Source organism: Colletes gigas, unplaced genomic scaffold (genome assembly GCF_013123115.1).
Source record: "Colletes gigas isolate AHSC1104 unplaced genomic scaffold, ASM1312311v1 Colletes_gigas_Sc00002, whole genome shotgun sequence".
NCBI classification, from domain to species: domain Eukaryota; kingdom Metazoa; phylum Arthropoda; class Insecta; order Hymenoptera; family Colletidae; genus Colletes; species Colletes gigas.
Genome location: NW_025106631.1, coordinates 7,523,403 through 7,541,015, shown reverse-complemented (window position 1 = coordinate 7,541,015; position 17,613 = coordinate 7,523,403). Strand labels below are relative to the sequence as shown.

The following is a 17,613-nucleotide window of genomic DNA, read 5'->3' as shown; positions in this document are numbered from 1 at the left end:
GGACCGATACCTACGAAGATCGACGAATGTGAGCCTCCGGGCAGGGGAATGTGTCGAATCGCGCGTAAGGGCGAACTGTCGGCGAAGTGACGTAACTCTTACGGGCTTGGACGCAGGAAACGTTCGCTGGAAGAATGAGTACCACGGTTACGAAGACTCTCGTTTCGCGCGGGCATCGATCGTTATTGCCCGAGGCCCGTCTGCCGATCCAGTCCGATCAGTGCTCGAGATTCATAAATCTCGACGAGCACGAGGCGTCCGAATGACAGCGAGAACCGTGGTTCGGTGTAACTTCCGTTGAACGATCTCGAGGGCTCAGACGTCGACGTTGAAGTCGAACGCGTCGCGGGGATCGTCGAATTATCGGCGCTCGGGGAAAGAAATTCCAGGCTGAAAGACATTCCGTGATTCTTCTGATCGTGTGGCGTAGAGGGGGAGCGAGAGAGAGCGAGAAAAAGAGAGAAAAAGAGAGAGGGACGGGTGTTGTCATCGGGTAGTCGCGATCAGCAGGAGTAGCATCAGGATCGCGGAAGAGGGTGCAGCAGGAGAGAGAGATTTTTCCCCACCGCTTGGAAAAACCGACCCCCACCAGGCGGCCGGCACGGCCAGGCGGCGGTGGCGGCGGCGTGGATGTGCGGCACGGAGGGGGGTAGGTTACCCAGGGTGGTCTCGGTGGTGGCTGGGGGCGGCAGCCTCAAAAATACACCGCAACCACACCGCGCGGCTCCACCGCAGAAGCCGCCATCTTCCACCGCCGAACCGAAACGAGACCGCGCGAGTTAAACACCCTATCCTACTTCCCCGTGGAAGTTGCCGCTGCCGCCCGCCGAAGCAGCAGCCGCGAAGAAGCATCCGCCACCGTCTGGCCCGGGACTGGACGACTGTCAGTGAATGGAACCCGCAGAAAATTAGTGCATTCGTTGTCGTCGCGCGCGTCTTCGCCGTACACACGTACCCCGACATCCGAGCTACATCCGGTCGCTGGGGACCAGCTGTCGTCGAGCCGCGCCGGCAGCGTCGACGTTGATTCCGGGCACGACACGCGTCCGGTGGTCGAAACTGTCATCGGGTGAATCCGTCCGCTCGGAGGAGTTAATCGAAGATGATTTAGTGGTGTTCGATTCGACCGGGATCCTCGGGGATAACGATGTACGTAGTTTGTGCTGTCGCTGGAGGCCGCGACGTGGATTCCCGGCGCGGGGTTAACACCTGTTAGAGGGGTCTGGAAGTGTCGGTGTGATGTTAACCGAGAGCTAGTTTGATCAACGAGGGGACGTATGTGAGTTTAGAATACGGCGCGTTCCGCGGGAATCGTTGATATCCGCTCCGCGTAAACCTCGAGATCCGTGACTGGTGGTCGCTGACTTCCGTCGAACGCTGAAGGAGTGGGGCGACCGATCAAAGAAACGAAGAAACGAGGGGCGACGTCGATTCCAATAAAACGAATTTTCCCCGCGACTTGGCAATCGAGACGAAGAATTTGCAAACGGATGCTCTTATCTCGGTTCCGTCGTGGGATAATGAAATAAGGATCAAAGGATCCTGTCCCCCGCGCGGGACCGACCCGACGACGATCCAAACACAATTTGTGTCCCCGATCATTTTCATCGATCCATTATAACGGACCTGATCCACTTCCGTGTCAGATCAAGCCACACCGCGGTAGAATAGGGAGCCCCCGTTTCAAAAGCATTCATTAACAAAGTGTCGCGTGGGAACTAATTTCGAGCGCGGCGCTCGTTTGACAGTGTTCGCTCGAGTTTGGTGCGTGCAATGCAGTTACTCTCTAAGGATAAATGATTTTATTGGTTCGATCAGAGTATACCAATGGTTCGTTCTGTTTGAGAATCATCGATCGCGAGAATCCAGAGCCGGTGACGCTCGTTTGACAGTGTTCGCTCGAGTTTAGTGCAAGCAACAGTCGTCCAACAAGGATGAAAGAGCTCGTTCATAAAGACTCAATGTACATCGTGGGATAGGAAATCTATCCTGTTTGAAAAGCCGTGACGCTCGTTTGATAGCGTTCGCACGAGTTTGGTGCGATCGACACTGGAATAAAAAATTCCAACGATTGAATCCAAGCACACCATGTGACAGGAAGTCTATTCTTCTTGAGAATCGATTCCGAAATCCGAATACGTCGTATGAGAACTACGCCGGAGGTTGAACACTGGGCCTGAGTTCACTCGGGTTTGGTGCAACGTTTGGAGAAGATTGAGTCGAATCCTTCGCAGCTAACCGGCGAAGAGGATATTCCACAGATAGAGTCCAATGATCCCGATCTCATGACGAACCCTTTACAAGATGCACGCCCCGAGGAGCGGCCTCCAGGCTTAGACTATCCAGACCCGAGGCTGGTTCGGAACGGCCATCAGGTCCACCAAGGGAACACTGTGCATCAGATCGGTGGCGCGAGGATCAGAAGGACCAGGGCCTCGTCCCTGAGGAGAAGAATGCACTTGGCCAACGAGGTCCCTCCACAAGGATCGGCTGGCGGGAACAATCTGTCGGACTATGCTCTAACCGCGGATTTGCTCGCCGAGAGGACTTTGGATGGACTGTTCGCCGAGCATCCTGGGGAACTGATCAGAACAGGTGAGACATTCTTTCTAAAGTTCCCTGTGGAACCCATTTCCAAAAAGCATATTGGTTAAATTTTACGTATTTTTTAATTCAACGTTTTGGCCTATCAGTTCTTCAGGATCACTCATAAAATTTGGTAGAATTTTTTTTTTAACTAGAATTTATACAAAACTTTGGCTAAGAAGAATCACCAAAGCGTGTTTTAATAACAACATGGACGATAATACGTTATAATAATGATACGCCTCTTTTACTGCAGAGACAAGTACTATACTTGACCCTCTTTTTACGTGGCGAAAGAGCACCGTGTAAAAAAAGTCGCGTAAACTCGCAGAACTATATAAAACTTGTTTTAAAGGTAAACTATACAAAAAATAATTTTAAAATCATGCAAAGACAGGGTCAGGTGTGCTTACATTGTTCTATTCTGTTCGAACAATGTATAGTACATATGCTAATTTCGAATCCTCACAGAGGCTCGTTGTTTTAGTAACTGTCGAGTTTTTTTTAGACACTATTTGTATCTCCAGTTAATCGTTTCTTTTACTTCGAGAAATATCTTTAATTTTGTTATTTACGTAAGTGGAGAAACAGGAGCGTAGTCTATTCGGTGTGCCTTTAGGGATTAGTATAAACCCATAAACCGCGCGCAACACATTTCTCCTACGACTATAATTTACGCGCCCGCGATAACGAATCGACGTTTACTTTTCGATTTAACCTGGGCAATCCAATACGTGTTCGTTGACAATTTGGCGACGATCGTTGTCAACAGGCTCCCCGCACGTGGTCTGCACGGTGCTTCCTGCACACTGGCGGTCGAACAAGACGCTTCCGGTCGCGTTCAAGGTAGTGGCCTTGGGCGAGGTCGGTGACGGGACCCTGGTGACGGTTCGTGCTGGTAACGACGAGAATTGCTGCGCGGAATTGCGGAATTCCACCGCGGTGATGAAGAACCAGGTCGCGAAATTCAACGACCTCAGGTTCGTCGGCAGGAGCGGCAGAGGTAAGACATTGTTACGCTTTCGTTTCGATGCCCGACAATTTCACACACTCTGGTACCTTTCTAAACTCTGGGCATCGATCTTACAATCGAGTTTAACATTATTTGGAACATCTGGTGCCGATTTCTGTTTCGGTGCCAACTTGCTTCGATCTTGAAATTAATCCTGACAAGCTAGAGGGGAGGATAATTCAGGAATTCTCTCATACATGTTCAATATACTATAAGGTATAAAAAAAAGCGTGTAAAGTCAGTACAGAGAACAAGAAAAGACTCATCGAATAAATTACGTTTCTATTCTTCTATTTTGCCTCGTATCGTGTATTAGTTTTGTGACGTCGATTGCAAAAGCTATGATTTCTCTGCGGTATCTTGAGTGTTTTATAACTGTTTGTTTGACAGTGAATAAAAACAGATTTTGAATCGGGTAGACGAGAAATATTGTAAAGAATCATTTTAATTTTTCTGGGGTTACAATGTTAATTCGTCGATGTTCTCCACAAAATCAGTTCGAGGTAGAAAAAATTGAACTGAATAATCGGGAAAAATTCGATCAGCTTTCTGCGGGACTTTGTAGTAAAAAAATTCGTAATGCATTGCATGCCAAGCCAATTTTATATAACATCTTAACATCAAAATTGCGTGTATTTTAGATCACTTACGCCATTTTGCCTTGTAACTACAAATGCAGCCTAATTGTTCGTTTTATTCACACTCTGAATGCCATATAGTTTTAGCTAATAACACATGTAGTCCGAACACGAACACGAACACGAACGACGTGGCATTTAGTCTGTTAAAGCTGCGTAAAAATGATACCATTGGACGCTATCAGCCATCTTAGAATTTCGTTAAAGTTTCATTTATTTTTATAACATCCAGTGCTTCTTTCGCTATCAGACTAAGTCGTAGGTAACTAGATAATTAGGAAAGGTTCTCGATAGATCGATTAAAACAATGGATGAAAATTATTTTTCGAAGCTTTGCTGTATGAAAAAAAAAACAAGTACAAAGGCTGATTTTAATTTTATTTCAGAAATGAATATGTAGTATTTAAATAATTGCATTCGAGCAGATTTAAAGGTGCATGAAAACGAAGAATAATACTAATTACCTTTTTTATTAGCTTTGCTTAATTACTGGCTGTTCTTGCAATACACCAAAACCGTCTTAGTTTTAGAATATTGCAAAATATGTGAGACCAATGTCAACACTAATGACTTTTAAGGAGCCATTGTAAAAAATTTGATGAAAACCTCTTCTCAATATTTTTTACACAAGCTACTACTAAAACAAAATTGTTCAGACTTCCGGGGCGTTTAAGTTTGAAAAATTTGTTTAAGCAACGCCATCTTTGCTTTATCAATGGCTTTCTAATGTAAAAGAATGTCTAGAGGGTGCATCCTATAGAATAACCCCAGAAACATTGCAAACGCACTCCTAGGTATTTAACAGACTCTGCCTGTGGTGTTACTATGTTATTCAGTTTAACGTGAATGTTACATGGATAATTTTTAAATAGTATCGCTTCCAAAAAACAAAAATAAAAAAAAAGAATTGATTTTCTGACTTTTCTGGTCCCCTGAAAGCGCGTGGAAACCCGTTGCCCGGAAAGAGCCGCTATTTTCGTAACGTCGAATCAGACAATTAGGGGAAGGCTCTCTGCAGAGGCGATTGAAAAAGTTCGATCAGCCTCGATCCAAGAAAGCTCTCACCCACGGCTTGGTCTTAAATCATTCAGCGGTCGGTACTTTAAGTCGGCCCACCGACTGATGGCCTCGTTTTTCCTAGAAACGAGAGGCGAGCGTTTCGACATCTGGCCCCTCGTTTCGTGCTCATTTTTAATTCAACCTGCAAATACCGTCGCGACTCGATATCTCGGCCGGCAGTCTGTCGAGATTTTTTCTTTTTTTTAATTCCCGCCTCCGCGTTTCAATAATTCAGCGTTCCTGAGGAACCGAAAGGGAGCTTTGGGCGGTAGAGGGGGGTGGGTGGGGGGGGGGGGATGGAAAAATCGAGGGGCCCTAGGTCGCTGAATAATGCGCGCCGATGATCGCCGCCATTACGGACGCTTAATCCAAACGTCCTAGGACACCGGGACTCCGCTCGCTACGGAGCTTTTCTTTTCTCCTCTCATCCCGAGTTGTCCCTTCTTTTCTCCACGGTTTTCTTTTTTACTTCCCTCCACCTTGGCCAAGAGGGTGTCGAGGATCGGAGAGATACGAGTAACGAGGCGCCCTTTAATTCCTTTAATTCGACCGAGTTGCAACGGGCGCGGTGTCCCTTCTCTTCCGTTGGAAAGACGAGCGACTTTCAACAGAGCAGTCACGAACGTAGTCGGTTAACGAGGGGTGGCTGGCCGACTTGTTTATGGCAAATTGGAAAAGGAAATTGCGGGGTCTGCGATATCGACGCTCTGCCTTCGACAGTCCCGCGCCACTCGAGACGGGGGCGACTCCTAAACGGTCGGTGGTTTAAATACCAGCTTCTTTCTCTTTTTTTCTTTTTATAGATCACCCTAGGCGCGTGAATTTTCAAATATTTTCCCTGCCCCTTTACCGCGTCGGCTACTTTGCTCGATGAAGCCTTTTTTGTAGTCGCGGGGACAGCAAAACGGCGACACTGTTGGAAGAAGGGTGTAATTCGAGGCTGGCCAGTCCGGAAAATATGGGTCACTTTTGGAATTTTTTAATAGACAAACCATTTGAGATATCGGTCTGAGATTTTGCACCGTTATTTTTAAGCATCTTTGCAAGTTACGTGAATTTTTTCGTACGAGAATCGGTAATAGTCTCGGAAATATAGGCGAAAATACTGGTGCAATAAAATATTACAGATTGGCTTTAGTGGACGATTCTCGGAGACTTACAATCCCAAATAACGATTCAGAATTAGGTGATTTAATTTACGAAGTGGTGCTATATCTTGTAATACAAAATTTCTCAAAGTAAGAAAACGGGTTAGAAAAATTTTAGTTATATTCTGTGCTAAAAAAAACCTGAACTTCCAGGAGAAAGAAATTGTTAAACTATATAAGTGTGATTTGTGGCTCAGAGTAGAAACAATTGGAAAACTTTTAAATTAACGAAATGAGAATGCTTTGAATTTGGTATAACAATTTTTTTGATAGCCTAATCTTCACTGGTACCCTGTAGGTAGGGTCATTTATGATCCACGTTATTATATATCACTAATGATTTGGTACTAAACAGAGTGCTTGGAAAAAGAAAATAAATTAAAAAAATAATTATTTTTCATCACGATTTGTTACGGTATGAATTTTACAAATATGTTTATTATAAATTTTACGAGTGTTCACAAGCTTACGAGACCTACACAAAATTAGAAGAGTATCGTACATTTCAAAACCTTAATTTATTAAGTAAAAATTACAATAGAACATATAGTATATTTTCAAGCATGATTATTACAAGGTTACACAATTAAATGATGTCATGTGCTATAGTTAACCGTCGGACGGCGGAAGGTTCGACAATAGGATGCAAGAGTTGCGCCATTTTTGATCGATAGTAATTCTATAGTTACAAGAATATAAACAATTTTCATAAAAACACATTTACATTATTCAATCCAAGAAACTTAGAATATACAATAAAATTAAATAGTACACATTATAAAACAAAATGGAATAAAAATAAAAAAAGAGAGAGACACGAGGTTAAATACTACACTTGTAGTTTTATGGTTCTCGCGATATGTGTTCCTCGTTTATAAAAATTGAAAGAAACGTTTTATATAAATCTTAGAGGGAATTAAATTTCCCAGAAAAATGAAACAAACATTTTCTTCATTTTCGAACCACATTAATAATGTTTGCTATAAATGCTGTAGTTAATACATTTACGAAAATATTGTTATTATCTTCAATTAAAGTTGCATTAAAATAATGTACCGGAAATATTGTGGCGTGTTATGTGTCTCTGTTTAATTTTTGTCGCGGTACGAACGCATACTCTTTCACTGTGCATGGTCACAAAAATTGTTCGACGGGTCGTACATCGTGCAACCATGATCTATGGTCTTCTGCCATTGTTCAGAAAGCAATTGCATTCCTCCGTAACGCCATGCTGATTTTATGAATGCAAAATACTTCGGGCATTTGCGTTTGATGCCGTCACCAGTATTAAATTGTCTCTTGTTCAAAAAATACGCCATCGCCGGTTAAAGGTGATAATTGACGAAACAAAATTCAGATTATTATACTCGATGAATTATAATTTTCTAAAGCAATGATCATTCATCTATCGCTTGCAGGAACGAATTTCCCTATTGGAGTGATTCAAAAGAGAAATCGAATTTTTTTCTATTATTAATAAAGACTTCAGTATAGACAGTGTTTTATTAGAACCACGGTACGAATTAAAATGAAACAGTTACTTTTCAAGATTAAAATCACGTTTTTGCATTTAGACTTTGAATGGATTAAAAATGAATCAAAGTTAACAAGTTAAAAATTGCTACTGTAAATATTAACAAATATTATGGTAGAATTTATTTTTATTTTTCTTCATTATTAAAGCTTTTTGATGGTGCACATCTTAGAAATTAATCTAGGAAATACTGTTAAATAAAATGAGTTTATTTAGGATAAACAGATCGATGACCAGGCAAGGAATCTATTTTCGAAATATATCTTCCGCACGTTGAGTTACACTCAGTGTAAACTATTTTCGCGAATGCACTTGCATCTCTTAAAGGGTTGAATATCGATAAAGCAGTAGGGCGTAGGTGGAATTGCTACCTCCTTTGGGAGTCTGCGAACGAAGAGATTCGAACTGGGAATTTCGGGCAGATTGAAATAGGTAACGGTCAGGTTCGGACTAGACTGAATTAGAATTGGGTTAGAGTGAGTTAGGTCTCGAGAATGGATCGAGAATTTTTTTGTAGAAAATTGATCGTGTTTGTTTTCTTAACTACGATATTTCTGGCACATTTATTTGATATAAAAACGAATAAATTAAAAAGTATCAATAGTCATTGTACTGAGCTCTAACCATCTTCCAAAAAATATTCCTCTTTTGGAAATTAATTTGGAAGAAAGGAAAGCAAGTTTAGCAAGTTTTAGCTTTTTCTTTTACACAATTTTTAAAAATAAAGATGTTGAAGTTTCCTTGAAAATGGTTATTTTAGAAAACTATAATTTCGGATTGAACACGTGAAAAAGGAAATTAAAATAATGACTACGAAAGCCTAAAGTTTCATCTTTCATGGAGGAATGATGTTTCACATTTTCCTCTGAAAGTGTAATTTGCAACAATTTTTTTGACAGCTCGAACAAATGTTATACACATTGCGGATATAACATATTTTTTTCCGAATGGAATTCCACGAACTTGATTTGTAGCTGTAAAATCGAGTAAAATTTCCTAAAAGTGCCCCTTTGATCAACTGCGCGCTGCACAAATAAAAATATCTATTTTATTTTTTAGGATACAGACAAACATTAGTAAAAGGCAATGTCTGGATTTACAATTGTTTCCTTGGAATTAGGAAATTCTATTTTAGAAGACTTTGATTGTTCCGACCCCTTCAAATCTAATTCATTTAAAAACGCAAGTTCAGAGAAGGATTAATTTTATTAATTTTAATAATTTTTATATTTCTCAGATATTTATGTGAAGACTCTTACATTATCCTAGTAACACTATTACATCTCTGTATAATGTTTCAAGAAATTCTCCGGAAATTAGGTTTGATACATATCGCGTTGGCAGAGTAAATTAGGATTGTCGTACTGTTCAATCTAAATTGAGTTAGGTCTGATTTAAAGATAAATTTTACATAACGTAAATGTCTCAATTATCGACACATTTTTTAACAATCCTCACTTTTAACCTAAAATTTGGGGTATTATTTTTTGTTTAAGGTACAAATGATACTTTGTATTTTATTCGTTTAAACAAATTTATAGCTCATTTTATATTTTTACATTCTTAAAAAATATTGGACCGTTTTTCTAACATATATATACCAAAATTGAAATGAAATTGTTTATAACTTTTCGAGATCACAATTATTGGAATTATTGTGTCAATTTTACGTATGAACATTTTACTTCGTTGCACACGTTACGATTTTATTGGGTTGTCGTGTTTTGAAGAATGATTACAATGTTATTCGTATCAATAATTTTAAACTATACAGTTTGCTAATAAAAAACCAATGATTTCACCAATACGATAATAATATCAATGGTAATAAAATAAATTTAATATGTCAATGACTGGGTACACATTCCTTGCACTGAATTGAGTGCACGATTAATGTGTCAGGTTTGATCACGTTTGAGTTAGGTTTGGGCTAATTATAACTTAATATAGGCTGAGTTTGGTCTGGGTTAGCATCTTTTTAATTCAGAAATACATTTAATCAGAATAGTTGGTTTGACCCGTCATGTTTGACTATGTCTAGCATAAGTTTGAGCCAGCTATTCCTCATTCAAACCGAGTTACATCTAATGTAAGTATCTATTAGACCCATACTGACTTCCGTTTTTATACTCGATCCATTTATCAGTTGGATTTAGCATTAGGTCGTACCTCTTCATAAAATCGCACCTGGCGAAGAAAGTTGTCGAATCAAACAAACAAAAACCGAAAATTTCATCATCTTTGGGCCATATTACACCTAATTTATAGTTCCGTAAGATCCATCCTAGCTTTCACGAACATTTAATCCAGACGTCCGCCAGGTTTGGCCACGTTTGCGTCAGGTTTGAGCTCTTCCTAAGCCGCGATCGGACCGTCTCGAAAATTCACGATTCGACTGCTTCGAGGAAGGACCTCTTATCGGTTCTTCCATCTCGGGCAGTCGATCTTCTCAAGCATGAATACTCGAATCGTTGAGGAACAATGGAGACCCGTGAACGGTTTTCACAATTTTTTCGCGAAACTCGTCGGATGAGGAGGATATCGCGAATATATAGAGAATCGCAGAATAGGACGTCGAGCGAGGGGGTGGGCGAAAGAGGGGGAGGGGGGGGGGAGGGGGTGGTTGGGAGTAGAGTGGTTGGCTGTAAGCGGCTTTGGTTTCCATGGCAGTAAGCCCTCATTACTGTATTACGGGCAGCCCCTAACTACCAGCCGTACGCAACGATTTGCCTCTAGAATCTCTATGGGGGTGACGGATCATGCAAGATTGTTTTCCGCGTGTCCGGGAAACGCCGATACTCCAATCCGTTGGAAATATTTTATTGTGACGCTGTTCGCAACGTGGCTGTACAGGGTGCGGCCCGGGGACCACCAAACGAAGAAATTCGTTCGGGGAACGTAAGTGGAAATCGCGGGGGCCATTACCGTCCCGTGGTCACTTTAAACGATATTTTAACATCGCTCGTGTTAGGCGGAAAGTAATTTTTAGGGCGAGCATAATCGATGCTGACATCCTTTTCATTATTGTCCCGATGCATGATTTTTTCGACGCTCCTGAACTCGATTCTCAAGGGGGCCAAACAATGGCGCATTCGACACGTCCCCTGTCATGTGGGTCACGTGGGTGACTCACGATATTTACCGCAAGCATATTCATCGACTCGATGTTGGAACAGAGGGGAAAGAAAACTGTCTAGAATTTGGTACAATTTTTGTCATTCTAATATTTTAACCCTTCGATTATTTTAAATTGTTTATCCTGCTGGAATCGATACAGTATGCAAGAATTGGATGTCCTGGAATACTTCGAGGATTATATTGACAATTTTAGACATTGTGGCCCAATAGTGTTTTACGGATTTGGTAAACCATTTGCAAAGAAATTTTTATGTTTAAAAATTAATACAAATTCATCAAAATAAAACACTGTGGGACTTCGTATTGCTCGTTTACGAAGAATATCGTTTTAATTTTACTTTCTATTCTTTTTTTACTTACAACGACACAATAATTAGTTAAAATACGGTAATTAATGTTTTTAACTTAAATTTGTTGTATAATATTATAATTTCCATGCCCCCATTTATGAGAAGCATTCTCTTTGTACAAACATTATAAATAAAATCATACAATAACATTCTTGCTATTTTAGAGTAGAAAAATTCCAATAATATGGTAATGAAATATTATTTATTATCGTTCAAATACATATTGAACGCTTATAAATTATTCGTGTCAACCGATTGATTCGATTTAATTATACAAAAAATGTAGTAAATTGATACAACGAATATTGCTACATCGAAGAATAAAAATGTCTTTATTTTGAATTTTCCGAGTATTTTTACAATCAGATAAACGCGCAGTAAAAACGATGTGGAATCCTCAATTCTTTGCAAAAATCACTCGTTCACATTGTTTCATTATTTCAAATAGAAAATAATTATGGAAGTTTTGGATCAGTCGTCGGATTTCTATCGAAGATCTGAAATTCTGTACGATCGTTAAATCGTCATTTTAATCGTTGTAAATAGCAACAGTAAATAATAGAACAATGAGCCAAGTATTTGACGAATTCGATACACGCGTCTTTATGCAATACGCTGGTCGGGACAATTAGAGAATCACCTACTCGAATGACTTTGTCATTTAGCAAGGTAATCAATAGTTTAAAAGCTTCAACGTGTCATTTTGCGTCAGACATTTAGCAGAAATATTATTACACTGAATACACATAGCCTTTGTCCCTGATATTTGGCTCGTTCGATAGTTCAAACAAGCATTGAATTTAATTAATCGGTAGAACCTTATCGTTGGTGTATCCTCCGGTAACATATTTACTTTTCACAAGAGTTTTCGGCAGAATTCATAAACGAGTACATAAAGAACATAATTAACGTAGAAAGAACTGTACAGTTTAGAATACATCTGTGAAAGTGAAAGAAACGAACGAAATAAAAATAATGTGCAAAGAGCGTTATTAAATATATAAAATTAATGGGTTCGATCTTAAAACTCTATTTCAATAGTATCACTATAAATGAAGAATATACATTTTATTTCTTTCGGAAATATTACCGAATATTTGTTCTTTTTTTTCACAGACCAATGAAACAATTTTATTTTCCATGTATTGGAATACAATATAAATATCGAGCAGACATAAAACCAAATTATTTACATAAAAACGAAAGGGGGCACAGTGGCGGGGTCGAAACGTTTAATCAAGTTTGATGCTTGTTTGGCTCATTCGATTTTTAATGTGACGTGCAATGGAACTGTCACTCAGAAGGTTTAGAATATCGTCTGTTTGAAAGCAAAATTTTATAATTTATTAATTTTATTATTTTTTTGTTAAAGAGAAGTCAATACGATACGTTTCGTGGATTTGAATAGGGGGTTTCTAAATAATTATGCAATTCTGGAAAATAACATTTGTCTGTATTATATTCTGATTTCGAGATAATTGAATTAAAATAGCCGAATACGTTTTTTCTGGTGTGTTTGTTCATTATTCAAAGTTAATTGTCTCGAAAATAAAATCATGCATGGAAGAATTTTATTCTACATTTTCGACTTATTTTTCCATGTAGACATAACTAGTATCGTGAATAATCGTTTTGTTATATTTAATTGAGAGTGGAATAATATTAGAATAAAAACTATGCAAAAATTAGTCAGAATGATAACATGGTCAATGTTTATACGGTCTAGCAATTTTTAACGGTAGAAATATTTTCCATAAGTTATTGGACACTCGATGAATGTAGAGACGAATGAATGCTGTGTAATGATGCAAATTATAAAATGAAATTAACACTTATTTATTCATTACATTATAAAGGAAATAACCCATGATGTATCTGTGGATTTTACCAAAATGTTATGTAATGCAAACAATTAAAAATCTTCGTTTTCGAGTGTATAGTTCGGGCCACGATATAGCGAGGTCTTAAAGTCGAGTAGGTGTCAAAGTTTACACGTTTCCCGAAACAATTAAATTGACAGAAATACGAGCAGCTAAGGGCCTTAGACCATAGTCAGGGCCCTACGAAAAATGTTTTATCTAGTGTCGCCATTTTTAGAGGTATCGTAATAGGTAAAGGTCTTACTCAAGTCTTTAATATCTTAATTAATGAAAATGAAAAAAGATAGTGCAATTACGGACATAGAAAGACATCCAGAAATGCACCCTCAAGCAAGATCTCATGTACGGCCCTAAGTGACGCAGCATGAGTCGGTCCCAACCCTCAAGAGTTTAGTTTACAACCCCACTATATCGTAGCCCGGACTATATCAGTTTGAATTCTATCGACAATTCATTTTCAGTATTTTTAATATCATTTTAATCTTCCTGTAACATATAACGCGTTCATCTTCAGAATTTGTTTTCTCGTGCAATTTCACTTATCGCATATTTATATTGATTTTGTACGAGCGTTATAAGGTTTCCAATAAAGCGGTAACTTAAAGCGAGTAAATGTTAGCAAAGAAAATTACATTTCAATAAATTTGAGCAACGAAATAAGGAAAAGAAAATCGATTTTCGAAGGTTCTAGATATTCCCCGAGACGCGGGGCCGCAAATTGGAAATTCTTGCGCGAAGGAAACGTGCTCGAAGCGGCGGTTTCGAGAACGATCGTTCCGTTTCACCGCAATTCCGCGCTTTAAAAGTATTTTCGAGCCGGTTGGCTGGAAAACGCGCAGCGCACGCGATCCACCGCTGCCGATCACCGATAACACCGCCAATCGTTATCGTCTACGGAGCCGGGCAAACAGATTTGCTAAATAAATCGAAAATTTATGATGTTTGCCGGCGAGTCACGTCGTGTATCGCGCATAATACCACGGAGACGAGTCGCCGCTCCGCGCTTTATATACGGATTCCGTGTACATTTTTCCCCCGTTTTTTCGCCTCCGTTATTTTGCACGCGGCCCGCGTGCACTGACCATTTTGGGGCAAATATTTGTTCCGTGCTCGCTCGCGGGCTTCGCCATGCCAATTTAATATCGCGAATGCGAATGAGGAATGATTTTAGTCGGGGCGAGCGTTGTTCGAAAAATTGAAATGAGCCGCCGGGCCCGCGATCCTCTACCGTGTCCTCTCGCTCTCTCCCGACGCCCTAAATCATTGGAAAGAAGAATTCATCCAAAATTACTGTTCGTCGATCTTCTAATTTACTTCGTGTCTTTCCTTTGTTAGATTTGCAAACGGCGATGGAAAACATTTTTTAGGCATTTTTAATCTCGATGGAAACTTGTGAGAATCTTTAGCCTTGTGAACGATATGTGACAATCATTAGAATCCTTCAATCCGTCCAGAAGTTATGATTTTTTCTAGATTTGCATGAAATTTTGGGGAAACATTTCTGGCCACACAGTATATTTTTTGTAAAGAATTTTTTTCTCGAAAGTACGTCTGATTTCGGGAGTATGTCTATTCACCAAAAATGATTGTAATTGACTCCTCCAACCGAAAATAATTTTTTCAGAACGATTTGAAATTTTTTAATTTTGGCGAATAATTTATCCACCTTCCTCAATTCTTTTCTCGAAAGTGCGTAGGATTTCGGGGGTATGTACGTTCACTAAAAATAGTTGCATTTGACCCCAGAATCTAGAAATAATTTTTTCAGAACGATTTGAAATTTTTTAATTTCGCTGAAAAATTGATCCACCTTCCTGAATTTTTTTCTCGAAAGTGCGTAGGATTTCGGGGGTATGTGCATTCACCAAAAATAGTTGCATTTGACCCCAGAATCTAGAAATAATTTTTTCAGAACGATTTGAAATTTTTTAATTTCGCTGAAAAATTGATCCACCTTCCTGAATTTTTTTCTCGAAAGTGCGTAGGATTTCGGGGGTATGTGTATTCACCAAAAGTAGTTGTATTTTACCCCAGAACCTAGAAATAATTTTTTCAGAACAATTTGAAATTTTTTATTTTCGCTGAAAAATTGATCCACCTTCCTGAATTTTTTTCTCGAAAGTGCGTAGGATTTCGGGGGTATGTGTATTCACCAAAAGTAGTTGTATTTGACCCCAGAACCTAGAAATAATTTTTTTAGAACGATTCGACATTTTTTTTTTCGCTGAAAAATTTCAGCATGCCGATTTTTCTTAAAAATTTGTTTTTGATTTTTAGTAATTTTGTTTGACGACCTATAGAAAAGTTGTATAATGCTTTTTTGTAGGTACCTATGAGCTCTACTTCCCTAAAAAATTTCATTGAAATATATTCACTATTGTAGGTGTTATGGCTGTTTAAAAATTGGACCATTTTTATGGGGTTTTTTCTCACTTTACAGGGTTAAGGGGCAAGGTTTCGAATATTTTTGGAATTTCTACATATACTCCACTAAAATACGCGTCGTTTGCCGGTTGAAACATTAAAATCCTTCAATCCGTTCAGAAGTTATGATGGTTTAAAGATACGCATGAAATTTCAGTGAAACATGTCAACGATATGGCCAGACATGAAATTTTCAGTAATGAATTTTTTTCTCGAAACTGCGTAGGATTTCGAGGGTATGTCTATTGGCCAAAAATAATTGTAATTAACCCCCGCAACCGAAAATAATTTTTTTGCAACGAATTGAAAGTTTTCAATTTCGCCGTAAATTTTCACCACCTACTCGAATTTTTTTCTCGAAAGCGGGTAGGATTTCAGAGGTATGTCTATTGACCAAAAATGATTGTAATTGACCCCCACAATCGAAAATAATTTTTCCAGAATGATTTTGAAATTTTTTAATTTAAATTTTTAATAACCTTTTAACGAAGCCTCGATCAAAAAATTTATATTCTTGATTTTCGTTTCATTTTGGCTTCTAGAATCTCCCATTAAAATTTTCCCAGGGTTGGCTGAACACCGTGTTCATAGAGAAAGGTTATAGATATTCCGGACCTCATAGAACACTAATAAAATTGTTTAAACCGGTTCGTGAAAATCTTGCAAAATTTCCGTATCAGAGAAAATTTTATCCTACAGATTCTGTAGAACATCGTAGGATAAATCTTGTACACCGATTGTCCCATCCCAACCCCTGAAGAAGATTCATAAAGATTGTAGATCAGAGAAATATTCCTGGGAGTCCCCGAGTCTACGAAGAATCCAATCCCACGCAAGATGGCGCGTCGAGGGTTGTTCCGACCGATCTTCGACGTGCAAATCTCTATCTTGGTAGACTTTTATTGGATGCTGTGCCTCGAGGTGGCCCCAGGACCGGTGTTCTCAGTCTGAGGAAAGCGTGTGCCCGGTCGTTCGCGGAGGAACCCGCGCGGAAAAATCGCGACGACCGGGCGCGTAGTCGCGAAACAAAAGGGCGGCCTTGCGAGTCGTGGGGGGTTGGAGGGTTGGGGGGATATTATCATAGCGGCGCAGAGGCGTATATCACTCGGGCGACCCCTTTTGTGCCCGACAGGGATTAGCGTCAAGCTCCGACTGCTAGGAGTCACGAGGCAGCGGCGAGACGCGCGGAGCTTGTGCGCTCGTATGTAGGTTCGGCTGCGCTGGAAACCGGTGGCCAGCGACGGGCGTAAAAACGACGGACATAAATACCGGAGTTACCTGTGTTTTATGACGTGCCCAGTCCCCGAGGTATAGGTAGCAAGAGAGCGCGGGAGGATCCGAGGCAAAGCTCGAACTATCGACAGCCAGATCCTGACCGATGTCCTCGCGCAATGGATTCGCGTCTCACCCCTTTCCTACCACCCCACCCACACGGTACAGGTGGAACACGGGCCGGTTTCAGGTCGTGATTCACGCGATTTTCTTCTCCTCTTTCCGCCGCCGCTTCCTCATCGTCGATCCCTTGATCTTTGAGCTTGTTTACCGGCCGACGGGGGATGGAGCTCAGGGGATGACGGTGCATCCTGCACGCGGCGTTTAGAGGTTTTCGGAACGATCCAGACCATCTGCAGGGGTAGAGTTCGATTAAGCGGCGAGCTGGGCTCACACCACCTTTTTCGTGGATCTCGCGTTCAGTTGCGGGGGAAATTACACGAGTGCGATCAAGATGTTTCGTCTGGACGTTGTTAAAAATCATTCACGTTCCTGTGTCGAACTTCTTCGAAGATTTATCTAGCTTCAAATTCGAGCGGTTTTCAAAAGTTTAAACATCTTTTTTAAGCAAC

At 40.1% G+C, this 17,613-nt stretch overlaps 1 protein-coding gene across 1 annotated transcript in view; it reads left to right on the top strand.

The window, feature by feature from the left end:
* The first annotated feature begins 2,270 nt into the window (after positions 1 to 2,270).
* LOC122400213 overlaps positions 2,271 to 17,613 on the top strand; it is a 45,331-nt gene continuing 29,988 nt past the window's right edge. The window contains exons 1-2 of the mRNA XM_043401559.1: positions 2,271 to 2,595; positions 3,359 to 3,589. Of these exons, the coding sequence (XP_043257494.1) occupies positions 2,286 to 2,595; positions 3,359 to 3,589 (541 nt within the window). The 5' untranslated portion in view covers positions 2,271 to 2,285. The remainder of the gene's footprint in view (positions 2,596 to 3,358; positions 3,590 to 17,613) is intronic.